Raw genomic sequence first — 27,895 nt, 5'->3', positions numbered from 1 at the left:
AGATTCATGTAGCCTTTTTGCAGTAAGCAAACATTATTCTACATAATTTAAATCACATTCCAAAATTGGTATTTTATTGCCACTATCACAGCAAGACTCTGACAGCCGCTTCTTGCTGTCAGTTATGGATTAAAAGAGTAAGGAAATTGTCTTAAACACCTTTCCTGAAAATTACACTAGATATACTTAAAAGAAACAAATGTCTCTTAGAAGTTTTGTTCCAGCTTTAAGCAATGACTGGAAATAGCAAGAATTTTCCAGACCTTGAGATTATCACTTCTCAATAGTCTAACTTAGGAGGGAAGAAAACTCAAAATCCATCAATTTCACACAAAAGCAAAAGAAGCAGAAAGACCTACTCGTTCACACGTGAAATCAAACTGTGACCTCCTCACCACAAGGTACCAAGAGTACTAAAAGTTTACATAGCTAAATCCATCGAGGGGTAAATAAAAAGACAAGAGGCGATTCGGAGACCCCGTGAGTCAGAGAGCTCCTCCATATGTGGAGAGCACTCAAGGGAATCAGCACTACATAAACCACTCCTTTTGGCTCCTTGTCACGGGCAGGGCTGGCACGGGAAGGTACGGACCTCCAGTCTTCCTCAGCCAGAGTGTTCTTAGGACTGATCCTCACATTTAGGTCCATTTTCAAGAGGGGAGGAAAACTCTGGCAGAATCATATAATACCACATATACATTCCCATGAAAAGAAAAAAAAAAAATATTAAAAAAACCCACAAAACACAACAAACAACAAAAGACCCCAAACAAACAAAACTGAGTTTTTTCTTATTATCAGTTCTAATAAGACAGGAAGTTCACTGTATAATAAATTATTCGAGTCCTACAAATTTTAGCTATTCTGAACCAAATAACTGTACCTATCTCTGCCAACAGGTAACATACTTCACTGTGGTGTGGTGCTGCAAGAAAGCATGCATGCAATAATATCACAAAGGATTGTAAACACTGCAGTTTTAACCTTGTGGTACTGATCCATTCAGAAAAATTAGAATATCAGAAAACTGACTGTTGCCTAAAACCTGGGTTTAAAGATGACAGCTCCATGAAACTGTAACTGCAAAAGGGAATGACCCAGTCCTGGCAAGACCAGTTTTCAGTTATGCTGGACTAGTTCACATTTACTATGATGTTCAGGCACAATTTGATTTTCCATGTGCTTCCCACTAAAGAATCAAAATACTTAAGTCACAAACAACCAATTTTCTACATAATTCCTGGTTTCTGGAAACAATACATAAAAGTGATGATTCAGAAGAAATCAAAACATCAACTTCAGGTTATAAAACAAAAAATGCAGGATGGGGTTTTTCCCCTATGTCTGCATTAGAGAGATATGCAAAAGCATTAGAGTTCAAGAGCTTTGGAAAGATTGTTTTATCTTTTGTTGAAACATCAGTTAGTGTCTGTTGTTAAATGATACCAGAATGATACCAGACTGTATTTAGCACAACAAGCCCTGTGTTCCTTTGGTGTGGAAATAAACCGCGCTGCTGACACACATGCACACACGCTCTCTCAGGGTTTCCTCTCCCATCACTGGACAAGGTGTTTAAGCAATAACTCGTTAACGCTTATATGAGCTCTATGTGTAAATCCTCTGCAACACTGATGGAAAAAACAGAAGGCAGTGCTTTGCAAATGTTTTATCTGAAGTCTCAACACCACAAGAACCAGTCCCTTCTATGGGAGAGCAGTGCTAAAGTCTCCAAATTATTCTGATGCTCCCTAAATTTGTCAACAACTGAATATTTCTTTTCAGTTCTTCTCTTTAAGTAGCATGTGACTTCAGATACAAAGGTTTCATACTTCTTTGATTCTCAGGAATACAATTTTTCTTCCAAGCTGCACAAAATGTAATGCAACAGAACAGAATATGATTTATTTCTAACTATTGTTGACCAAATGTGCAAAAAATACTTAATCGATGAAATAACTTGAATAGCAAATTTCTGGATTTTCAGAGTTTAACAACAGTGTTATCCTACTATCACAAAGAAAAAGCAAACAAATAAACAAAAAAGTATTTTTTTTAAATCCCCAAACTACCCCAAAACAGAGTGAAATATATACACAAACTGTTGACTGAAAAAGTTTAGATGGTGGACTTTCATTTTCTAATGTTGAAAATAAATCTCTATGAATTCAAAACTAAGATCAGCCTTGCTTCATATCAAGTTTGTAGCAGCATCTTCTAATATATTCTCTGTGTGTCAAGCACACTAAGAAGTCCCAGATTTAATGGCCAGGTCTTACGTTTAAAACTTGCAACTCAAGCAAGCAATTGTCACATCTTCTGTCAGGTGCTATTTTCATCAAGCTGCTTTTTGTGTTTAAATTTGAAAATCCTTTCAAACTAATCCCATGCTAGTCAGTAAATCTGTCCACTCCCGTGGCAAGGCAAGTCTTTATTACCTAGCTCTGTACATCAGAAGTTGAACTGCTGCAGAGCAATCACTAATAACCTCATTATCCACTGGGGCCATGCTCATGGTATGGCACAGAAACTACTAAAGGGATGCTTAAAATTAGTTATAAGGTTTTAAAATTCATGTCCTGCAAAGCAAAAATTCAAACAAATTCATGAAACACCCAAATTAGCATAAATGGATGCAAGTTTGCCTTATTTATTTTTACATAGTAGTATGACTGAAACAGAGGAGAAGAAATTATTAAATTAGTTATAAATTCCCACTGACTTTCATGTGAATGAAGGCTCAACATGGAGACTAGACCACCCAATAATTTATTGTCCCAGACACTGAAAAACTATGTTAAATTCGCCCCTTGTTTGTTCTATGACCTGCTACAGGATACAAAATTCACTTCATAATTCCAGTTGACTTTCTCCCATTAACCGTCCCGAATGGTTGCATGGAACAATTTTAAGGCACATTTTAAGTTGGTTGGTGCAACCTCCATGTTCTCTAATCCCCATGCTGCATTAATTACCCTTCAATGACTCACAGAGAGGAATAAAAGCACGCCCTGATTAGCAGAGCTGATTTGACTCACCCATTATCCTACTCAGCGCCGCGTTCCTTGTGGGTGACTCGTTGAGCCCCTCGATCCCACCGTAGAGGGAGTGGGAAATCCTCCGTTCCCGGTCCTCCAGCAGGGTCTCTATGGGCAACTCTGGCCCTGAGGGGCTCCCAGGCGACTCCAACTGCACAGAGAGAGGAAAATCAGCGCCCAGGGTCCATTTAGCAGCATGGGAGAACTGTAACAACTTGCCTAAGGCTTAGACCTGTCTGGGCACCAAATGAGCTAGAACTTCTCACCTCGGACAAATATAACTTGCAATGACAGCTCTGCTTAATGATGAACTTTCTAAGCCACTTTACACTACACCTCCCATGGTGCCCTGTCAAATTTCAAACCCTTCGGCAGAAAATTGGTGAAAAAAACCACTGCATTTTGGTGTCTCTTTGTTGGATAATTTCCCAAAAATATTTTTGGCTTTTTTCAGCAATATCAGGCAGACAGCTGGGCCATCGTTCCCACACTGACAGCCTGTCAGAACAAGGCTCCTGTCAGGAGCTCAGAGCAGGAACTCTATTTGGAATTGGGCTGCTGATGCTTTTTGAAGTCGTGCGATTTGCTTTCAAATGTACTCACTGTGGAAACCCCCAGAAAACCCCACCACACATATTAGCAACCCATACGCAAACACTCAAACATTTTGTAGTTAGCAGAAGCAGGGAGGGACGTAAAATAGTCAGGCTTCACATTAAGTTTTTTCTACTTATGGCGAGTTATTTGCTCTGCCTTTCCCGGCCACAGGGTACAGAAAACCTTGAGTGCTTCATTCAGTCTGGAAGCTTCCGTGATCCCTAGTGCTGCTGCAGCATCCAGGCAGAGCCACAAAAACCAATGAAGGCAAAACACGAGGTGCCCCCCACCCCAGCCCTCACCTCCCAGAGCTGCTGGGTCCCTGCCCACCACGACCCTAGGCAGAACTCCCCGGGGTGTTACAAGACAGAGGAGGTAGGTGGTGAAAGAAGTGATGGAGATGGGCTGCTTGGCCACGTGTACAGAGGAGAAGACTCCACATGTGGCCCCATCTGCCCTCTGCCAGAAGGCTCCTCTGAGCAAATTCTCAGCTCAGCTCAGCCTTTGTTTGCAGAAGCTGGTCACTCCTTGTTTTTCTGCATATGCCTCTCAGATTTTTCAAAACGAGAGGAAGGAGTCGAGTTTTCTTCAGTAAGCCCCAGTGGAAAGCAGTGCCCGTTAGAGGCAATGTAAGAAAACAATTTGGCGTTGTTCAGTTGGTTTTAGGCACCCCATTAGCCACAGGCAGCTGTGGTGCCCACAGAGGCCCTGGGAGCAAGGAGAAGCGCCCATGTGCTCACTGGTCAGTTCAGCTGCCCAATTCATGAGCGCCCAGTTGCTCACTGGAGAGAGCAGAGACTCCCCACACCATCACCCAGCCCTCGCACCATCCAGCCTGCCTGCCCCTAGAGCGCTGGGTTCACCTGAGCTCTAGTACCCTGCTGGTACTTGGCAATGCTTCGGAGGAGCTTCGCCAAGACCATTAAACCAATTCACCTAAACAGCGGGAACTGAACGCAGCACTATTAAAAAAAATAAACAAATATTAAAAAATATATGTGTTTTGCAGGGTAATCGTATGAACTCACACATCAAAGCATTAGCTGTTCTCACCAACCCGCCTTTTCTTATTGAAGCGTATAGTTAAACCTCGAGAACAATGTCCTTATGCAAACCCCATGGCATATATTTTATATGTATTGAAATACAGCAGGGACCAGATACTGTAAGATACTAAGCATGCTACAAACACTTTGAAGCCACTGTGAACTGGGCTTATCCCAAGGACTGGTCTCCGAACAAGCACGAGAGGAGTAGTTCATATTTTCAGGAATTGCAATAACAAGCAACACGTTTGTTGGTTGTTTTCTTCTTCTTTAAACAGCTGCCCATTATTAATCACTCCACCCGCAATCCCCAGATGACTAAGAAATGTATGTTGTGAAAGATTTTTAAAAAGTCTCCTTTGAGGGCTACAAAGCACTCGGCCACAGTGTCTACAGCGGAGGCTTTGAAGTCAGCCCAATGGACTAACAACTTCTGACATTTGGGCGCTGGCCTAACGCCCGGTACGCAGAGGGGTGGAGGTTTGCGAAACATCGCATTACAAAGTTGAGGAGACCACAATTGGGAGGTTACGGAGTCTGTAAAAATTATTATTTCTGTTCAAAGCCATCATCTGTTTAATATAAATGAGATATTTAATGAAGTTCCAAATTGTAGACTTATCTCTCCCAGTTTGATAAGCACTGGGGAGATTTACTGCATCGGAGGGTCAACACAATTACAATTGGAGGCACGTCAAGCTGCAGGAGAATAATAAACTTGCAGTGCAAGTGAATTAGACTCAATAAGGTTTAAATTGTGAAATGAGGATTTGTTTTATTAGTTTTTTTAAATTGCAGATTACAAGTGACAGCTTCACTGAAAAGTAAATTAAACAATATTTGTAGCCTCTTTTATGAAGGAATCTACGGCAAATTCAAAAAGAATATAAATGTTAAATTCTGAAACACTGTAAGAAAAAAAAAGCACAGCAACATTAGACTGCTTGAGAGCTTAAACTTGCATGATAAAGGCATTAAATAAACTAACCTTTATTTCACTGCCTTTAAATAAGGTGTGAAAATATCAAAGTGCTTTGGGATTTATTCTCCCAGTGCTATATTGATGACTTTATGTAACAAGTGTCCAGCTTTTAGTGAGCGATATCGCACAGTCCTCCTTCATGTGACAACCCATCAACTTTCAAACTCATTTGTAGGAAGGTCTCAAGAGATTTTCAGAAAGATACTGACAAGAAGAAAGCTCTGAATCAGAGAAATACATAGAAATTCACTCCTGGTAATGCAGTAAAGTACAGGGTAAATAAAAGAAATAGCAGAAGTGGTATGTTTAGATGGTCGCTTTTTGTAAAGTGAATCACGTATTTTATCATTTTCTTAGGGAAAACTTTTAAAACTTTTCCACTTCTAATTAGCACCTTAAAAGATGGGTTTAAACAAAGGTATTGACAGCCAATTATATTTTATAAAAGAGACAAAGCCTTTTAAAAAACAGCAAATATTAGACAGGAATTATATAACTGGCTCTCAGGAAAAAAAAAAAAAGGTAATTTCCTTACATTGTTAACAGAAAGTTTGTGTAAGAAAAAAATACATTGAATTTGAAAACTGTGCTGTGGGCAAGACAAAGAGACCGACAGTCCAAAGTAAAATTGCAGTTCAAATAGAAAGTAGTTCCTCCTGATGCATTTCTAATAAAGAGCTTGAATTACACATTCCAGTTCCTTCCCTTAGCTCATATCGGTGCTATCCAGTATAATTGAAGCTGATTAACTGATAAAGAGTAGGTAACATAAACAAAGATGTATGAATTCCTGACCTTCATTAAAGGCCTGGCAAGGCAAGTGAGGCACCAACTGGCCCCTACACTTCCTACCAACAGTTGGATGGTACCTCAAAGCAAGGTCAGAAAGAACAAGTTGTCCAGTGTCTTGTCCAGTTGGTTTTGAACACCTCCAAGGGCAGAGACTGCACAGCCTCTCCAGGCAACGTGTGCCAGTGGCTGACCCCAGTCTCAGAAGAACATTTGTTGCTTTTGTTTACAGCAATTTCTTGTATTTCAGTTTCTGTCCCTCGCTTCTTATCCTGGCACTGGGCACCCCTGAGAAGAGTCTGGATTGGTTGTCTTTACTCCCCCATCAGGTATTTATAGACACTGGTAAGATCCCCCTGAGCCTTCTCCTCTCCAGGTTGAAAAGAGAGAGTTCCCTCTCTGGGTCCTAGCACTGATCTATAATAAATGAACATAATCATAAAAATGCAATAAACCCTCACATGCTACAGATTGCCTGCAGCTCCTTTTCTCTCCATTCTCTTAAAATAAAAATAGAAACAATATTTTTTTTTTTTTAAATAAAAAAGGTCTCTACCCTGGCCCTTTGTCATTCAGATAAGAACCAGCTGTTTGCTAAAGCACTGTTTGTACTAACTAGCCCAGCTGCTGCTTATCTAGATGATAAAAGGACAACTAATGTGGTGTTTTTTACTTAAACACCACCATCCATCCTATCTGAAGTTATGCACATAAATATGAAAAAAGCTTATGCATTAGAACATTGCCAAAATATTCAAAGCATAAACAATCTTTTTTTTTTTTTTTAATAAAAAGAAACAATAATCAGACTGCTTTTTTCCTTCAGAAAGTAAATTATCCAAACACTGACTTGCAAGCATTATGGATTTTAAAGAAGTTACCATGCAAATCTACTATACATTACACTGCATCCTGGGTACTGAAGCTCTTTCTGTTGCACAGAATTATTCTCCAGGCTTCTTTTTTCCTTTCTTATCTGTGTACTGTGGCTCAGATGTTCAAAATGCTTCAGCTTCCTTTTTCAACAGAGCTACTTTTACAGTAATACTACCAACATTAAATATGGTTTTCTTTGTAACCACCCAAGATGGGATCCTTCTTCAGGGACAGACTTGGCAAGACATGAAAATGTAGGTAAATAGCCAGTAAAAAGAGTCATGTTTGACTTACATGCACAGTCATGCACTAGTAAATGTAAAATTAGTTCAGTGTTCCCAAGAAATACTACATGCCTGTCCTGACAATGCTAAAAGGCAAGCAGAAGACAAAAAATGCTTTAGAATGGTGGGAGGGAACCCGCACAACTTTGCAAAATGTGGTTAGATGGTAGGTTATGGGGCATGGGGGTGAATCTGGGCCAAGACAGAGCTTGTAAGTTGATACCAAGGACAGAAAACAGATAAAGGAGCAAAAAGTAAGTTAAAATAAATGCAAACAGGTAGAAGGGCAGAACAGAAGACACATGATATTACAAAGTAGAAAATCATGTGCATTCTTTCCCAAAATCTAACATTTATTATTTAAAAATATTTCTTGGGATGTTTACTATTAGAAGTTTACCTAAATACACTGAAAGTCATGCACCAGAAAGACCAGCAGTGGCCTCAAAGGAGACCATTAACAAGTCCAGTATTAGAAGCTGAGGCAAAAGGTGCCACAGTCAAAAAAAGACCCCATACCAATACAGCCCAAGAAACTGAGAAACAGGAGGAAGAATTTAAGGAGCATCCTTCAGAGGATGTTCAGATTCGAAGTAGAATGTTGACTAAGGACATTGGATGTAGCAAAGCACACAGGGAATAAGTTGGACCCCTTGATGACTAGAGCGAAAGGGCTACGGAGGAACAAGCCTGCAGCAGGGAAGCTCAACGGTTTCTTTGCCTCAGTCTTTACTGCTGAAGGTACTGGGGAGATTTCCACACCTGACCCCATTCTCTGCAGCAAATGAGGAGAGGAGTGAGATCAGCCAGAAGAAAATACAAGGGACCATTAGACCAAAGTGGTAGGTGAGAAGTCAACATGTCGCCCAGGTAAGATGGCATTCTCCCAAAAACCCTGAGGGAACTCAACCATGAAATTGCATAACTGCTGGCCAAAGTGTTCCACACGCTGTTACAAGTGGCCATGGTGTCAGAGGGCTGGGGCTTGCCTCTATATCTAGAGGGGATCTTGGGAACAACAGACCAGGCATCTGACCTGCTTTCAGATGAAATGGTGGCATTTACAATTATGAGTAAGATCACTGACCATGATGGAAACGGGCCCATGGGGAACGTAGATGTCCATGGGGAAATCCGGCCTCACTGGGGTGCTGGAGTTGCACAAAGGTGCCAGAAAGCTCTCCCAGCTCTCAGGCAATGAACTGGACATGACATTTGCATTTTCAAAAAGCATTTACCAAGGCGTCATATCAAAGGTGTTCAAGAAACTAAGTTTTCACGGGACTGGACTATGTTTTAATTTTCTGGACTGCAATCTGGCAGATTAGATTGGAAACAAAATCAGTCTTCAGGGTGGAGAAGAGTCAGCTATAGGTTTCCCCAGGAATCAGGGCTTAGCCTTGTGAGCAGCTTTACCAGTGACTTGGAAAAGGCAGTGAACAGTGAAATCACCATTTTGGAGAAGATACTAAAGCCTTTTCAATAGTTAAATGAACTCCAGAAAGGTGTCACAAAACTAATCTAGTGAGAAAAGAAAAAAAAACCAAACCTGTCATATCAATTTCAAAGTAGGAAACTAGGTAATGCATGCAGGGAAAAATGATGCTGAATGTTTTATACTCCCGCCCAAACTGAAAAAAATAGATGTTTCCTTTCTTTTATAATGAAGCCACTCATTTGAAAAGTCTCTCCCAACGATCTGTCTACCAGTCAATTTATTTAAACAGTGGATGAGATCCTTATATGGTCTGGTTTCGTGACTGTTTCTCCACTTCTCAGTATGCTCCATTTTCAACACAGCAACTGGAGCAAAAATGAACGGGCACGCAGCAAGAAATTTGGGGATCTGCAAATCATTTTCAAACCTTTTTTTCAGGCAGGTTTGACAAGACATTAATTCTGTCAAAAAAGAGAGAGAGACAAAAAAAAGCACCTTGAAATATCTCATTTTGAGGAAAATGGTGATGCTCTTGCTCTTAATGGCAGACAAGTGCTGCCTGTGTGTGACATGAGCAGAGCGCAGATGAGCAATCTGTGCCCCTCAGCTGTCCAGGTTGCAGGACTGAAAGCAGCAAGATTCCAAAAGTAACAATTACCTATATTTTCTTGAATCAGCACATACTGTTGGCAGCTGCACGGCTCTGCCTGACAGTCGAGCCTCAGCGCTGTGTATGCATTACAGCCATACAGCCAGCAGCTGCCTGCCCATAACGGCCTATCACAATAATATCACTAATTAACAGAACATGGCTCTAGGAGCACCAGCACTTCTCTTTAAATCTTAGTAGTTTTAAAAATGTCAGCCCTGAGTTAAAGATCTAAAAGTCTGATGGCCACATCTGAAAACTGGAGTGTAAAATTTGACCACATATGAATATCAAGTCACTACTGTTGTTATTCTTCCCAGTTGTGCCACTGTCTGCACAACTTTGGAAATGTACCTTAAAGTTTCTCTGTGCTTATAAAGGCAAGTTGAAGAATCAACACGCAATGTTAATCACAGAGGGCAAGGTGGAAAGTCGAAAGCATAAATTTGGAGAGCATCTTTAACTTTTTTGAAAGGAGGGAAGGGAACCTTGGATAGATCCAAATCCCAAACTAAATGTTTTTGTTACACTGATCTAACAGCATCCATCAAATATTCACTGTGTGATTTTGTCTGGAGTAGCTGAGATATTAAACAAAGCTTTGTAAGGTTTGTAGTAGTTCAGCTTACAGAATTAACTATATTACTATACTCTGTGTAGATGTAATACAAACAGGAGAAAACTGAGATACACAGTTTTGGCTTGGAGTTCATTCATAGCTACCACTCACTCCATGCTTATATCAATATTTACTACAAGATAATTCACTTGAAAACCTGGATGGATTATACTCTATCTCCTGGTGATTCAATGGAAATTCTTTCTACAGGCAACTCTTCAGCTCAGTAAAACCACAAAAGCATAAAAACGCTTTTTACCTTCTGGGAAGTTTGTGGTCTCTTTTGAGTTTACAGTTATGTAAGCGCTGATGATGTAAATGATCTCCTCACTACCTCTCTGAAGACAGGATAATACTCTTATGGTGTTTATGTACATTTTTATTGTTACTATAATTGCTTTGGAGGCTTAGTCTACAACATGAGAACTGGTGAAGCTGTACAAGAATAATACTGGCATGAAAAAGGAGTATCAGGGGTCACTTCACAAAGTTTTGAAACTGTTTCATGCTCAAGTTAAGTAGACTTTGATTTTTGAAGCCTGAGAAAGCTTTCTGACAAAGAAACAGCTCCTGCACAGCAGATTGGAGGCAACTGTCCATGCCTCTCTAAACCCAGGACAACAGGGATGAGACGTCCTCTCTTCTAGACAGCAATCAAAATAAAAAAGCATGTGAAAATTCTGTTCTGAACTGAAACACAGAAGCATGGCATTCTGCAGAACCGTCCTGTCAAATGAATTCTTCTCCTCCTGCCCCCCCGCAATTCTTAGGGCTGATTATGAAAATGAATATTAAAACCAAAAGAACTGTACCCATACTACCAACTTTCTTAAAATCCAATTCAAACTCAGTTTTACTGACCAAAATAAAGCAGACTGGGTTGCCTGGCTATCTCAAAACAACTCAGTTTGATTTTGCAAATGCAAAGTTATTACTGGCTTTAAAGCCAGGGAAAAAAAGGTTTGGTTTGGTCTGTTTTTTTGCTGTTGTGGTTTTGTTCGTTTGTTTGTTTGCATTGGCACTGTTACCCCTTGCATGGATTCCCTTTCTGAGATGAGTGGCTGCTCCATGGCATGGTCAGGATTCCCAGGGTGCTGAGTCCTGACCTTGCACCACAGTGCAGGACTGGCCATGCCACTGGAGAGGAGGGAAAACTGATGACAATACACAAAAGGGAATATAATCAAGCTTGTTCCATTTAACTCTGGTTCTGCAAGACTAACAAGAGCATGAGCCAAGGTTTTTTCCATGAACTGGGCACATCCAATGCTGAATCAACACAGGAAAGAAATCAGTTGAACTGGATCTTTGTTGTTGTTGTTGTTATTATTTCACGGTGACTCCTTTGGAGAACCAAAAGAAAGAGAAAAGCATGAAAAATAACAGGGAAATACTTCCTCAAAAGCTAAATATTTCTTTTTCTCTTTAAGAAAAAACAGTAAAAATTATGAAAACGCTGATAAATGGTGTGATTTATCAAGATAGGGTCTGCCCTTCTCATGGTTTTACTTCTAATCTGCAAGTCCCGAATTTGCCGCCAGTCAGATGTCACTTATCTTTTGTTCTAACACTAAAAATCTTTGCTGAGACTGTATACTAGGCTGGTGGCAGCTACAGGAACATTCCAAAGGGACGTTCTTCTGTGCCAGCACTTGGAAATAATCTACATTGCTGAATGAAGCACAATATAGCTGAGCCTGCCAGGCATGGCCAACGCTGGATGCTCCTTGGGCAGGCGGGTCCCACTGCCGTGCCCAGGTGTGCAACGCTGCTCTCCAGCTGCGTCTCAGGTCACACATCCATCACCCGGGGGCTAAGATGACGGAATAATGTACTCGTTAATGGTATTCATGCAAGATACATACATAATATTATCATAGCTTATCAGTGTTATAGCAGATTGATAATATCAAAAGTTTAAATCCGTCCAATTCTTTAACAAAGATCTAGAGTTTAATCGCAAATTCTCTCTTCACTTTACATTTCATTGAAATCTGGGTATTGCCAGACTTTCAGAAAACCGCTTTCCTGAATACTGCCAGCTCAGCAGGTAAACAGCTTTATGTCCATGCAAGTTGTGCTTTCATCATATTAAAATATGCAAATAATACTGACATCATATTTCCTTTGATTGTCACGAAAGCAATAATTCTGAGAAAAAAGAGTTACAAAAATTGTTTTGTAAAGATGATCATTGCACCAATAATTACACATCATCACTTTCCCAAATCATTATGGCTCAAGGCACCAGCTTATTAAGGAATTGGGAAAACGCAGAAAAAAAGTGTAAACTTGGCTCAGACAGACAGAGGTCCCTATCCTGGCCCCATAGAGATACATTTCAGTGTATCTATATCTGATTCTAAAATCAGTTCTTTCATCTTGGAACAGATATACTGTACACAGAGCTGTGCCTTTTTGGAATGTGATTTCTACAAAATAAATCCCACTAAATGTCAAGCAGATGTAGGGCACCAATCTATTCCTAACTTGAGTGAGCAAAAATTCTATCGGATTTAGGGACCAAAGTCTCTGGTTCATCACTGCTGAATTTGCTCTGTCATGTTTGCAAACATCATCTTGATACATTTGCTCTAGAAGACTTTCACTAAGACAAGAGTGAACGTCCTCCACATCCTTTTTGAAAAAAGATACTAAACACAGAAATGGTCTAAAATACTTCACTCTTTCTATGCATCTGAAATGGGGTAGGAATAAGAAACAGTCTCCAAAGGACAGTCTGTGCTTTCTAGAGTCCAAGATCAGAATTATGGCTAGAACAGGACATAACCAAATATAAAATGGTCAGAATTCCTTCAATGCCAAATGAGAACCTTGCACCCAAACTGGCTTTCTAGCAGTGAATGTATATATAAACCTGCGTGTGTATTTATTAAAGCTGCGTATAAGCAGTTAATCAAGAGGAGCTTAATACTTTCAGCGAGGCGTCTTTTTCAAACATGAGTTTGTAATACACTGTAGACTGGAATTTTTTAAAGATCAGTTTTATGCATTAAGAAATAAACCATTCCTTTTCCCCCAGGCAAGATCAGCAGTACTAAACCAATTTGTGCACATCATTTTTGAAGCATGATGCTCAAGAAATAACTTCTTCAATAAGACCTTACCAGTGTTCACAAGAATGAAAGAATGACTTTTAGATGTCTTAAGAAACAGATGCTTTCTTGACCTGCCATTCAACTGCACCCCAGTTAATGCAGTGCATTTCTCCAATTTGTCAAAACCATATTTAAGTCTCATTCAGTCCTCCACGGCATCTGCAGTCCTTCTCAGTATCATATGCCCACATATTCCTACTATATAGCATTATTTACATTAATCTAGAAGATAAACTATTGGAAGTCATTAAAATGTTTCAAAATATCAACACATTAACACTACACTGAAGGAGACAGAAGCTGCAAATGCTAGCAGAAAAAGAATCACCACTTCACCCTGAATTTAGTATTTCATGCTTCCCTGCAATGAAGGCCAAGACACAACATACTTAAAACTGAAATAACAATATTATTTGCATGAAGTTTTGCAGAATCTTTACATGGAACTTTTAATTACCTAGATAAAATACAATAATGAAATGTAAGATCTCTACTCTTAATTAAAAAAACTGAAAGTGACAAAGCAGCAAGTCAGTTAACACTGTCTATAAATGAGAGATTCAATAGACCTACATAAAAAACTCCAAAGAACGAAAATCACATAAACAGTGGGATCCAATTACAAAATCAATATAGTTTTATTCAGTGTTTCCTGTTACTCATTGATGAAAATACTCAAAAGAAAACCTTTATTGATTGGTAATAAGGTTAGCATGTCTAACACTGAAATTCAGATAATTTGGTAATTCTTTCTTTCTTTAGCTTCTCAAATAATATTTTCTAGGTCTCAGAGGAATCATGACATCTCTTATAAACGAAAATGCCTTGGAAGTGAAAACTCCCATTCCCAATATCAAAAGCCTATTACCTCATTGCATTTACTTCTTCGCCTCGCCACAATAAGCTGGATCATTCCCCGTTTATTTCCTTCAGTGGACATGGATCTCCTTAAGGTCTCCATTGCATCTTGATTTGTTTTGCCCAATAATGATTCTCCATTTACTGCTATTAATTGATCGTTCACTCGAAGCCTGCCATCCTGGAAAACGAAGGATTATAGCCAGTTACATAAGACATGCCCAAAAGAAGTTTAGTCTACTGGAGAGAGGAAAAAAAAATCCTAAATAAAATAATCAAACAACTATGCTTAGTCCTAATAGTTTATGGCCAAATGAACAGTAGTATAATAGCTTCCACTGCAGCCGTTGTAGGAAATATCTATTCCAGTTATAGGTTTGCACTGCAAGCTATTATCATAACATGTTTGCACAAATAGCATACTAATTGAACTGTACCAGAGACGGCTCATATCCTTCCCGACAATCTGTAAGGGTTGTTTAAATCCTGGTATGTGCAAACATGTGAATCTGAGTAGAAATCTAAATGTTACCTCTGATGGTGTAATTGGAAAAAGGCAGTTAGAGAGCAATCTCATTCTTCTTGAATCTGTGGTTATTTTCCAAACAGACTTATTATGGAAAACTGAGGAAGACCAAAGTACACAGATGTCCCCTCTTACCTTAGATGCTGCTCCACCGTTAATAATGGACTTGACGAAGATTCCTAAATCGGCATGGTTTTCTTTTGACCGGTTACCTTTGACGCTCACGCCAAGTCCAGCTGATCCAGAGTCATTCAGTGGAACTTCAAATGTCAGGAATTCCCTGGTGCCATCAGGTGTGAGGACAAGCTCTTCTTCTTCTGCTTTCTGTCGGGAAAATTAGCAAGGGATTATAGAGGAGCATTTCTCTTTGGGAAATATCTTCCCTCCACAGCTATTAGCATTAAAAACCCCTGCTTTTAACTAAAATGCCACAATATTTTCCACAGTAATTATTTGAAGAAACATGCGCAAATACTGTATTTTCAATCACCTCCAGCTGATGCCTAGATTCAGAAATATCTTATGTCTGTGTCTAAGTGTTTCACTGTCTAGTAAAATAATTGAATCATGCGTCATTACTGAACGTGCCATTAACACCAACTCACATGTAATCTACTATTTCATTAGCCAAAGGAGAGCTGTATGAGAAATATTTTCCTACTTGCAAACCTATAGAATTTTAAAAATATCACCATCGTCTGTGGCAGCTTTGCAGTCATGGGGAGAAACTAAGTACAAGAAAATTAAATTCAAAATGTACTCATTCATTTCACTTTGTTTAAAAGTAGCTGTGTTCAGAAAAACAGCAAATTACACAGCTGAGATCCACAACAGCACATCTCTCTGCTATTGCCAAGCTTAGCATCAAATCCGGCTCTGAGCACCAATCTTCCTGCCTTTCCCAGCTCTGCTCTTCACCTCTGTCCTCTCACTCACATCTTTGCTTCTTTGCTGCCCTCCACACCCAGTTTTTGTCCAGCTGCAACAATCCCGGGTTTTGAACATCAGGAATTACAGCCCCAGACGTGCCAGTGTCCCAGCTCAGCGACACCCCTCCGCGCACCCACAGGTCGCACAAGCGCAGGAGAACGGCCTCTCGCTTTGCCTCCCGCTGAGCCTGGGGTGGTGGTGGGCAGGGAGGGGGCCCTGGGGTGTCCCCACAGCGTGGTGGCACTTGTGGGGGCAGCAGGTGTGGGCACAGCACCCTGGACAGAAAATGGACAGGCCTTGCACCGTGTAAGCACAACAGACTGCTGCCAAAAGGAGGAATGGGAGGGATGGACTGCTCACTGGCCCTGTCCTTTGCAGTAGACACTGCCCACTTGTCTCTGACACCTTCCAGTTATAATAAAGTGTTTAGAACTGCTTTAGTTATAACTTGATCATTTAAGCAAAATATCAAAGAAAAAAATTTATGCCCTCAGAGGCAGTTCTCCACAGTGGCCCAGTATCTGGCCTCCAGAAACATGCTCATGAACCCAAATGTGCTGTTTTTTTCTCACCCACATAAAAGGGAAACACTAAGAGAACATCCACCAGAAGGTGCACAATAAAGTCCAACAGTCAGCAGTTCTTCTCTGGAAGAATTAATCTGTCCAATTTTTTTAATAATCTTAGCAAATACATCACATCCATTATAACACTGATTTTATACTGACTTTCCCCTTGTCACTCTCATCTATTTGCAAAGCTCATTCCTCCTATTTTTCTCCCAGATACTTGTAGCATGACAAGACACATGAGAAGTTAACGTGCGCCTGCTGAGCCGCTCCTGTTTCTTAAGGCCTGACAAAAGGCGAAGCTGACAGGCTTTTCTGAAATCCAAACACAGACTATGGCAAAGACGGATGTGAAAGCCATGTGGTGTACAGTAGACTAAGATGATCAATTTGGGCACAAGCATGCTAGTTGTGTCACCACTGACCTAGAAATGCAATGTGAAAATGTCACATGGGAAGGCAGTCAGACTGCTGAGAGAACCAGAACAGCTGAGGGAAGAAAAACAGGGGGTCTGTCTTTTCCCACTTGGTTAAAAGCATGAACCTTAATGTGTTCACCAGTCCCTTCCCTTGCATTAGACACTATTTGCTCATCTCTGTTTTTCGTTTATGACAAAACATAATGCTTCATCAATTAAAAAAAAAAATTACACCCCTATCCAAGTGCCACATCTAGGTTGGCTCGTTTGTGAATCCCATTATCCAAATGCATCTCTTGGCCTGTGACAATCTGTGCTAGCTGTCAGGAAGGGAAAGGTGCACTGTGTCCATGGAAAAATACTCAACCTAAAAAAAGGCCCCAGTTTTGGGGAAAATTACAAGTCTGATTTGCCTGTTTGGGTCACAGAAGCACTAGTTACAGGACACATTTGAGTGCATCTTTTATCAGGTAGCTACACAATAAAAAAAAAATCTCAGAGAGATGCACATTATCTTTTAGCTACTATAACACTGACCACTTTCACATTCCTTAATAAATAATAGTAGGAATAAAAGCTTGAGAGACAAAAGGGAGACAAAGCCAAGGTGGGATGTACAGGTAATCCAAAAGAGCAAAGTAAGGTTATTGTCTCTTCTTTACTACAGAAACTGTAAATTTACCTTTGATCCCCTTCCTCCCTCACTATTTTCTAATGTTCTAAAAAATCTGCCAGAACTTCAGCCCCAGTGACCTCCCTTTCAGGGCAGAGAACTAAACAGCTTCCCTGCACAGTCCACCGGGTTCACTTCCACATGCCAAAGGGATGATTGGAGACAGCATCTCCATCAGCATCCCCAAGGACCTGGATAATGGCCCCTACACTACTTCTCTTCAGCCACACCAAAGAGCTGCATTGTCAGCTCCACACTATTCTTAATGTGAGGCTTCTCCCTGCTCGTTTTCTAGAGACTTGAATAAGAAAACAAGCAAATATCGGGCTAGAGATACCCAAATATGCAGGTGAAACTGAAGGTCCCAGCCTGGAGCAAACTATTCCTTAGCAGCTGCACGTGAGTGAGCAGATCATGCTCATGAAAAAATTATAAACAGCAGCCTCAGCACTGGAACAGAAGTGCTGAAGCCATGAGAAAACTATGCAACTCATCCAAAGGAAAAAAAATACCATTACTGGGCTAAGGCTAAATTGCTTTAAGGACTTCATTGGGTATCCACAGCTTTTTTCAACTAAGCCAGCTAAGCAATGGAGGGAACAAATATTTCTTTTTGATATCCTACAGTTTTTTCACAGAATACTTAGGAGAAAAATGTGGCTTTTAAGAATAACTGAACCATCAGGATTCAAGGACAATGGATATGAAAATACTGACTCTAACACTTGTGCCACACCATGGTACCAAAGGTCTTACTATGTATGATTCATTGAATACAACTTCAGAAATACAAACCTTGAAACAGAACTACATAGTGATCAGGAACCTCTTAGCATGCCATAAAGGAGCCACTCTCAGAGAAATGAGGAGGAAGTTTTTAACCTGATAACATAATATTTTGAACCAAAGTTGTAAAAACAAAACCAAACAAACAAAAACACCAAACAAAACCTCAGACTGGCTGAAACCTTTGCTCCCCAAAGCCCTTTAAAGTACAGAAACATTACCTATACAGCAGCTCTCCCCAATCAATTAAACATCAGCTATTTTTAAAAAAAGTAAATTATGTTGAACATTAAGTATCTAAATGTAACAAACCATATAAATTCTCAAATGCATCCATGAGACAGCATAAAAATGCAAAAAAATCTAGAATGCGGCATTTAAAAATTTCAACTGAGAACACAATCACTTCCTAATTGCAATAACTTCCATTTGATCTTGATACGCTATAAATTAACGGCTTCTCTATGTCAATCAAACACCTCAACAGTATTTTCATGATTAGTTGATCTGTGGGAGAAATTTATTCCTTCATATACTTTGACAGGCCAGGAGTAAATATGCGGGCAGAATTATGCACTGTGAACCCTGAACAATAAAAATCAAGTCCCTTAAGATTTTTCACACACTGCGTCCAAAACAATTAACGGCAGAACAATATTCTGTTCAGACAGAGTCTGCTGAGGAAAAGGTCATCTGAAATGACTTCAGCTGGATGAATGAAGCTGCTTGAGTATGTAATTCGTAATAAAAAGTCGATTGGTGATAAAATATATAGGTGACGTATTTTTTGGCTTCAAATTCATAATTAGCATAAATGTGTGATAAATGAAATTTGATATAAGTTTTTCATTCTTTAAATACAACATAAATATATCATAAGTTGAAATATAAACTTCCTTACTCGAGCAAGCTTGTGGCTATGCTTTGATACATACGGAGATTACAAAGCACCATTGGAAAAACAGGAGGGAAATTTTTCTCTTCTATAGAACATCGGTTCCTGATCTGATCATAAAACCTGATTTAATTTTGTAAACAACGTTAAAATGGACCTTGACACTAAAAGTGCAATAAGTCTATGTCATCATGTTAGCAACAGCCATCTCCTCCTTATCCTTTTTAATTTTTAAAGAAATTTCTTGCTTGGGACTTCCTCCCTTTAAAAATCTTGTCAGGGTTTAGCTGGTGAGCAAGAAGCACGAGATGGGTGAAAAAAGAAACCTAACAGCAAAGAAAACCCTCCTCCCACCTAACAGGGGAAGCAAGTTTCAAGCAAGCTGGGACAAGTTTCCGAAGCGGCCCACTGCAGCTCCAAAGCCGCCTGCGTTCTCTCCAGCAAAGTTCGTTCTCTTGCGAGCTGAGACATGCCGTCTTCTCAGCAGCTATTAAGTCACTGAAACCTGCCTGCAAGTTACTTTGTGATCATGCATACAGAAAAGAAATAAGTTAATCTCTCAGCAAAAATCCAGTGCGCTCCTGCTTCTTTTCACATGAGCAGTTAAGAAAGCTCTGTATTCCCACTCTTAGAGGGCAACCTATATTTCCAAGTTATGTACATAACACACATGAAAACATGTACGGGGTTCTTGTATGCACAAGCATATACATGTACATATACAAACACACCCTTCTTATATGATGATGAAATTCACATGATAAATTCACACAATAGCTGAGGCACCAGTGCTACCTAACACCTCCAATGACCCCATCTGCACTATTCACTTCACCTGCCTTCAAATCCTGCTGTGTCCATCCTTCTAACATCACAGTCTTAAGCCCGTAATTCTCTGTTTAATTATTATTTTGTTAACGCATCAATCTTTTGCCTCACAAATGCATCTTCTCTCTTGAATTTGTCCACCCTGAAAATCTGAAGTTCTTGAAAGATGAGTTTGAAGTCTCGTGAATGTTAAGAGCCCACCAGGTCTAGGAAGTATATGCTAGAAAAGTAGAAGAACTGGCATTTGCAAAATCCAGGGTTTAGTCATCTGGTTCCAATAAAGGGGAATACCAACGTAACATCACAGCTTTTTCCAGGATATTTTCCATCTTCAGAAGATTTTAATATCAAATTCATTATTCTTTCTCACAAGGCACCTATGATACTAAGAAATCATAACTCCTATACATTGGGAAAACAACCATATTATTATAACTAAATAGAATTCTTATTTCAAATCATGCATGATGTACACAAGAGAAAGGAGATTTCACTTAACTATTGTGCAAAAACATTCTTGACATCAGAGATGAATCAATTTACTTTGTCCTTCAAGCTAGGCGGGTGCCATTGCTGTCACAGCAGGCCACCTTCTAAACTAATACACACCAAAAGACTCTCACTTTTATTGTATGCTATCACAAATACAAATGTAGAAAATGTAAATCTAGCAGCTTTAAGGAAGCAAAATAGTATCCATGGTCAACAACTGTTTCATGGGGCGTGAAGTTTGGTACTTATAAAAGTGCAAGAGGATGTATAACTGCTGGAGGTGCTGAAAACAGAGCGATGTAGGTGGCCTGTAACACACCTCTCCAACTGCAGCTGAGGCCTTTCCTGAGGAGGAATAACTGAGAGCTGATGCATCCTGCCCTGGGCAGGCATTAAAGAGAAATATAACTACAGCTGCTCATTCGGATTTTAAACTGGGCCTCCAGCAGAGAAAAGCCTGCCTACTGATCCAACAGTGACATGCACACCCTGGCCTGCTTTCCTCCTGAAATACAACAAGGCCTTTTATCTTTTTATTTTTTTTTAATCAAACAATTATGTGCTGCATTACAGGTTATAAGGGTCTAAAGTATCTACTTGTCTAGATATAAAATGATATAGGGCTTAAGCCAACCAAACAACTAAAATTCTTATGCTCTCTTTCTAACTCTTCCTAGGTTAAGTATTTTAATACCTCCCATATGTTAGATAAACACTAATGAATTTTATTTTGCACGTATACACTGAGACTCATTATTCAGATTAGCAAGTTAATATGTCACATCTGGCAAAGACTGCACTCTTACTCAAATCAAACAGCAGCTGCTAAATATCAAAAACTAAATTTGAATTCTGAGATTTTATGGGAAATGTGGTCTGCTTTAATTTTAATCCCATCAAGGAAAAGTTTTTTTGCACATTATATGTGGATTAACTTTGGTACATATTTATATGCAGAAATGCTAGCTCATGAAAAACAGACCCATTATATTTCCAGTTATGTCCATTTTAAGGATTTAATTTAATATCAAAAAACATGTTACACATTCAAAAATGTCTTCAGTTTAATGTTTTTGATGGATTAAAAATGGTTTCGAAAAAAATTAAATGTTTTCAAAAGCACAAAAATTCTAACATGTGCTTTTCATTTAGTATGAAAATCAAAGCTTTGCAAAAGCCCATATTTAAGTACATCCACATGTTTGTTATTTATCTCTATAAAAACTCCATTGCTTGTCTGTGCAAACATTATTCTCCCTAATGCTAACACTCTGATCCGCGCTGTCACAGAAACTGGATTAAGAAGTTGAGATTCTACATTTCAAATCACCTGGTCAGACCACTAAAACTATTTTGTTGGTTACGCATCTCAGAACTTCACACTTCTGTTGCCATTGCCATAATGACTGTATTTTATCCAGGCCAACATGGCCTGTTCCAAACTGTTGTTCCTACTCAAATTTTGTGCTCCTACTGCATGTTCTGAAACAAATATGTGATTGTAATGCTAACCCCATTTCTTTACAGGATGCTTATCCTAGAGAAGTGAAAACCAAGGGATTAGATACACAGCAGGTGTCTGCTCTGCTAGTAAAGCTTATAAAGCTACAGCTCTCTGCACTATCTCTTGTTCAAGAAAAACTTCAATGCTCAACACACTAATGAAACAGCTCCCTAAAAATCTTTATAACTTCTCTCACTGGCCTGTTGGATGTACAAGACCTGAAAGACTAAAGAAACAGATAGTGTCTGGGAAAGCCAGACAGAAAAACAAAGTTGAAAGGGAAATAATGCCTTTGTAGAAGTCCACGGCAGGGAACATGTTCCTCACGAGGCAATGTCAGCACAGGGTACTGGGAATGACCTGTGTCTCACTTCTACTACTGCTGCAGACTTCCAGGCAACCGTGGCAAACCACTTCATCTCACTGTTTTCCCTGGATTTGAATTGCAAGGAAGAATCAACACCAAGAGTATAATGCCAAGAGTGCAGTAAAACAAGCTTTGCACATAGCCAATGTGTTTTCAGATGTGTAAATAGGAATTTTAAGCAACAATGTGAACTTTGCACTCACCCAAATTAGGCCAAGAACCTGATGACCTTACTGCCTGTGCTAGCACATGGTGAACTAAAGGACTTGGGGGCCCCTTTCAGTCTCACCTCCTATATGTGCTGTTTGAATTGTAAATGCCTTACACAGTTGATGCTTATTATCCAAAATAACATAGGCTGGTACACAGGAAATAGTATAATACTGGCAAATAAAGATGTGCACACCAGTATGGCTTCAGGATGACTCTGCAATGGTGGCCTTGAGGCAAGCCTGTTACAGAACCCCAGAGAAGGGATATGTACTTTGCCTGCCATGAAACCAGCAATTGGCCAGCAATGTTACCAACACAGGCTTTGAGAAAACAGCTGCAGCTTTGCCGCAGTGCTGCAGGGAGCCAGCCTGGCCATGCCACACTGCAGCCCTGCAGGTGACCGAGTCAAAACTACAGTCCTGAGGGTCAATCCCAAGCACAGCGTTACGCAGTTTATGTCGATTATCACTGTACGTTCCGGGAAATTCCGACTACTCAAAGAACATTCATAAACACAGTCTGCTGTATTAATTATTCACTAGGAATTAATGTTTCAGCTCTACTCATTAATGCCTCAGAACATGCTAGAGTACCTCCTATGGTAAAAGACTCTAAACTCAACAGTAACCTGCAGCAGATTACACATTCACTACGTATTTCCTTTGTATGGCTACTGATCTGTTATTTATGTCACAACTTTATAAAAAATATAATCTGAAACCACTCAAAATATCACTAAAATGGCTGTTTGCGGCCAGTAGCTGGAGGGAGGTGATTCTGCCCCTTTACTCTGTTCTGGTAAGACCCCCACCTGCAGTGCCACATCCAGCTCTGGAGCCCTCAGCACAGGAAAGACATGGACCTGTTGGAGAGGGTCCAGAGAAGGCCAACAAGATGATCGGAGAGCTGGAACAGCTCTCCTTACAAGGGAACGCTGAGAGAGCTGGGTTTGTTCAGCCCAGAGAATACTCCAGGAAGACCTTATTGTAGCCTTTCAGTACTTAAAAGGGGCCTATAAGAAAGATCAGGATAGGAAAGGGGTAATGGTTTTAAACTAAAAGAGGGGAGATTCAGGCTAGACACTAAGAAGTTTTTTACAATGAGGGTGGTGAAACACTGGCCCAGGTTGCCCAGAGAGGTGGTAGATGCCCCATCCCTGAAGACATTCAAGGCCAGGCTGGACGGGGCTCTGAGCAACCTCATCTGGGTGAAGATGTCCCTGCTCATGGCAGGGGGGTTGGACTAGATGACCTTTGAAGGTCCCTTCTGACCCAAACCATTCTATCATTCTATGTTTTATTTTTAAAAACATAGTAATCAGCCTTGTGCCTCACACCATTAGAAGATAAAAATAATCAGCACCCATCATTTGCAGTATTCCTAAACACCATGGAAGAAATAACAGCAACAGTTTAATCATCAGCCAAACCTCTCGTCTTTCAACAAAATCATTCTGTATCTAATGACACCAGCACTGGTATAGGTATAGGCTGATATTAGTCAGCATACAATCTTGGCTCAATTTTTAGACATTTGGATCACCTATTGCAGCAACGGAAACTGATGAAGCTCTAAACTGTTTTCCAAAGAAGGTTCTGTGTGAAGGAAGAGTTGCATCAACTGAATGATAAGAAGCTGCTATGAAAGCTGAAGTCCCAAATATGAATTGGTGGGAACATAAGAGTATTTTTAAAACGGCTATGTATACATACACAGTGACTACACATGTTGAAGTAATGCAAACAGCTTTTCACTACGAGTAAAACACACACACATGTTCAGAACACCAACATCTTAAAGCTCAACATTCAGTGCATTTTTTTCTTCCCCCAAGACTAAGCTCCAAGAACTTTCCATCCATTAATCAATATAAAATAGCTCTTTCCAGGCATTTGCTAGCATATCTCTCATATTCATAACAAGAATAGTTGCAAACAAAAAGTGTACAAAAAATAAATTTACATTAATTCTTATAAAATGCCTCTGATCAAGTCTGTACAATCATCCCATTCTTATAGGTGATGAATTCTTACATACAATGTGTATCCAATTTACTCAGAATCACACAGAAAAGTCTATGGGAAAATCAGCAATTGAACCCCGAAATACTGATAGATTTAGGCACAGCGTTATCCTTGGATTCTGAAAGAACATGATGATCAAAATTAAATTTAGATGATAACAAGAGTATCAGATGTTCAAATTCAGAAGAAAATAAAAAGCAATCCCATTTGCAATTTCTATCAGGGCTGCTAAACATTTATATATTGTTCCAACGCACCAACCGCTCTTGTTATGTCACTGTTACAAATCCTGCTCTCACTAAAATTCATAACATTCTGCTCACTTCCAGCAATTTGACAGAAAAACAAATGAGAACAGAAAACTGAAGCTTCCCCGTGCTGCTGAGTGCAAGAGTCAGAGAATGAAATTCTCAGTCCTAACTTTAAATCTCTTTTTACAAATAGACAGCACCCCCTACAAAATACTTACATATATGATAATTATTATTTTTCTAGCACTATGCTTCTATGAAAGTTAACTTGCCAGTTTGAATGCAGAAAACAAACAGTGAATGACAACTGTAAAAGCAAAATATTACTGAAACACTATTGACTTTCAAAGAGTATGAGGAAAAATTAATTGGCAGATGTTTTACATAGCATAATTAACAGTTCATTTCAATGCTCTGTAACAAGATTAAGATAATTATGCTTAGAAACAGAAATGTAATAATGATAAATTACTAGTTTTCCTATTACGGTCAATCTCCTACATTCCAAATAATCACCATGTTTAGAAATAGGTGCATCTGTTCCATGTTGTCATCAGCTACACAAACGGTACAAATTCCTGGCTGGGTGAAACAATCTTCTAACCAAGATACACGAGATTTCCCTGCTCCGGGAGTTAATGCTCGAGCACCTGTTCTGTTCATCAGCAAAATAAAAGGTAAAAACAGCGGCACTGTTTTCACCAGGGCACAGTTATTGGATAGAAGCTGCGGTTGCATTAGTAATTTGCATTTCTTATGGATAGCTGGAGACCAAAGCTTAAATTCTGTCAGCTTAGCAAGTTACAAAAACTCCTCATATAAGAATGAGAAGACAAGAATCTGTGTGCAAAATATGAAGTCATATGCTTTCCTATATGGATAGTGAGAAATAACTCTCTCAAGGATTTCAGGCCACAAATAAAGAAGAAAATAATTTTTAAGGTTTCGTTTTATTTCATCTATGAAGACCCTAACTACTGCATCCAAGTGCCACAATATTAGTGTAAACCATTTCCAAGTATTATAACACTTACATGACTGTAACCCCTGAGTGTTAATAATGTGTCAATAAATCAGGCTTCATACTTTGGGGTCTGCTTATACATTTTATTTCAGGCTTTGCATTTTCAAGGGTTTTTCTCTTTTTTAATTTCAAAGGTGCATTTTTCTTCTGTTTCCCCAAAAAGACATAAAAACAAACAAACAAAAAAACCCACTGCAACCATTTCTCCTTTAAATTAAAAATAGACTTGTATTTCACCTCCCATTCCTATAGCTTCACTGCTTTCATCATTTTTTCTGGGTTTTATTTTTTTTTCCTTGCTTTCTACTATCAAGTCCTTGACACTGGGAGACTAAAACCTCAAAACTAACAGCATAAAGATCAGAGCAGGCAACGAAACAGAAATTGCAAGATTAGAAATCTCAAAGACCTGAAAAGTAGATAGAGGAGGAATAAATAGGGATTGAGGCAGAACCAAATAGAATAAAGGAAAGCAATGAAAACCACTTTCAAAAATAATAATAATAATAGTAAGAAAGTGTGTGACAGTGTTATTAATGTGCAGCTGTGGGAAATTAGTTCTTTAGAACTGCAGTATCACACTTATACAAAGCAAAGTAGATTGGAGGAAGGGAGGTAAGCTCAAAAGCATTGTGTATTATAAATAACCACTGACACCTTTCACATTTATTCCATTTTTTATTCCCACCCAGGAGTAGGCGAATTTAAAGAGACCTACTGCTCCTACTAGTGATCACTGTTACTCTGAGCCTTCAGACAGATAACAAAACAATCCCACCCCACAATGAATGAAAAACCCAAGACATCGCGCAAAAACATTTTGTATTGACCAGCTTTCCAGCCTCATTCCCTCACTAACCAAATACATCTCCACATGTTTCCCAGTTGACTCCCCTATTTCCAGGGCTTGCTAGAGCTTTCTGACTGTTTTTTCAGAAATCCCTAGCTACTTATGCACTCCCTGTCCCTCTTGAATAATCTCCTGGTTAACAAGCAATTTTTAGCTCAGATCTATAGCAAGCAAATGAGAGATCCTTATTTTCTTTTGGACTTTTGTTAGATGAAGTCAGGAAGTCAATCAGAAAAATCCTAGAGAACAGATTTCACCATGGAACTTGGTACAAAACATTCACTTTGCTTTATATAAACACCCTATAGGCAACCTGCCTTATCTTAATGAGGTTTTGGGGCAGAATTTCAATTGCTAAAGCCAGGACACTTTTATAAGGCTGCACCCACAAATTATTTTCAATTGTATTCAATTACAGGCAGAAATACTGTCCTGGGTTTTGATCTTTGATCTCCTTACATATCAGCAGTACATGGCAAGAAATTACAAAGAGAAAAACATACATCCACTAAGGAGAGTAAAAGTACTAAACAGATACTGTGAGGAATGTCTGAAACAACAATACACCCACAATTTTCCAGAGCTCTTATGTAGATGCTTTCAGACTAGAATGACATCAAAAGACAGAGGGATAAAAGTGAATATTGCTACGGTCAACCCAAGCACTTATTTTTCCAGTGATATTCCATTGGCCTGAAACATTAACAGTATCAATCAATGTACCCTCAACCATTTCACTGAGATGGCTCTTACGTCTCTTTCCCTAGTCTTGGCTTTCTTTTTGTCCCAGACACCACCGCACCATTGCTAAGTAAGGCATGCTGAATCATCTAGACAAGCTTTTTCTGTTTTTCAGAGGCCTAACTAATTTCAAAGCCCAGCATGAATCCTCTTAACTTCTCCGTAATCTAATTTATTACTTAATTTTGAAATAGGTACCTAATTGAATGAGTTTCTTGAAGTTTTAACTAAGATACAGTATACCTTTAAGGAAATACACTGTTATATCCTCTGCTAATATTTCATAAAATAAATATCTTATTTTAGAAAAAAATGCATTTCTTAATATAATAATATGTGTATTAAGACTGATGCCGTTCCCCTGACCAAAATGATGTCTGTAAACAGCATACAACCTCAATACACAGCCTCAACGACACATTAGACACCAACCTGTTGCAGCCTTCAAAGGGTTAAATTTGACTACTTCACTATAGTTTCTTAAAACAACTAACAAACAGTGGTTTGC

The 27,895-nt window shown here is 39.3% G+C and overlaps 1 protein-coding gene across 26 annotated transcripts in view; it reads right to left on the bottom strand.

Annotated features, from left to right (window-relative positions):
- Positions 1 to 27,895, bottom strand: part of PARD3 (par-3 family cell polarity regulator) — a 454,313-nt gene that overhangs the window by 163,576 nt on the left and 262,842 nt on the right. For all 26 annotated transcript variants that reach the window (XM_065055093.1, XM_005504176.4, XM_065055083.1 and 23 more), the window contains 3 exons: positions 14,957 to 15,145; positions 14,306 to 14,476; positions 3,039 to 3,189 (listed from right to left, as the gene is read on the bottom strand). In XM_065055093.1, coding sequence (XP_064911165.1) covers positions 3,039 to 3,189; positions 14,306 to 14,476; positions 14,957 to 15,145 — 511 coding nt within the window. The remainder of the gene's footprint in view (positions 1 to 3,038; positions 3,190 to 14,305; positions 14,477 to 14,956; positions 15,146 to 27,895) is intronic.

Source organism: Columba livia, chromosome 2 (genome assembly GCF_036013475.1).
Source record: "Columba livia isolate bColLiv1 breed racing homer chromosome 2, bColLiv1.pat.W.v2, whole genome shotgun sequence".
NCBI lineage: Eukaryota > Metazoa > Chordata > Aves > Columbiformes > Columbidae > Columba > Columba livia.
The sequence above is the reverse complement of the archived record's forward strand: the minus strand, read 5'-3'. Positions and strand labels throughout refer to the sequence as shown.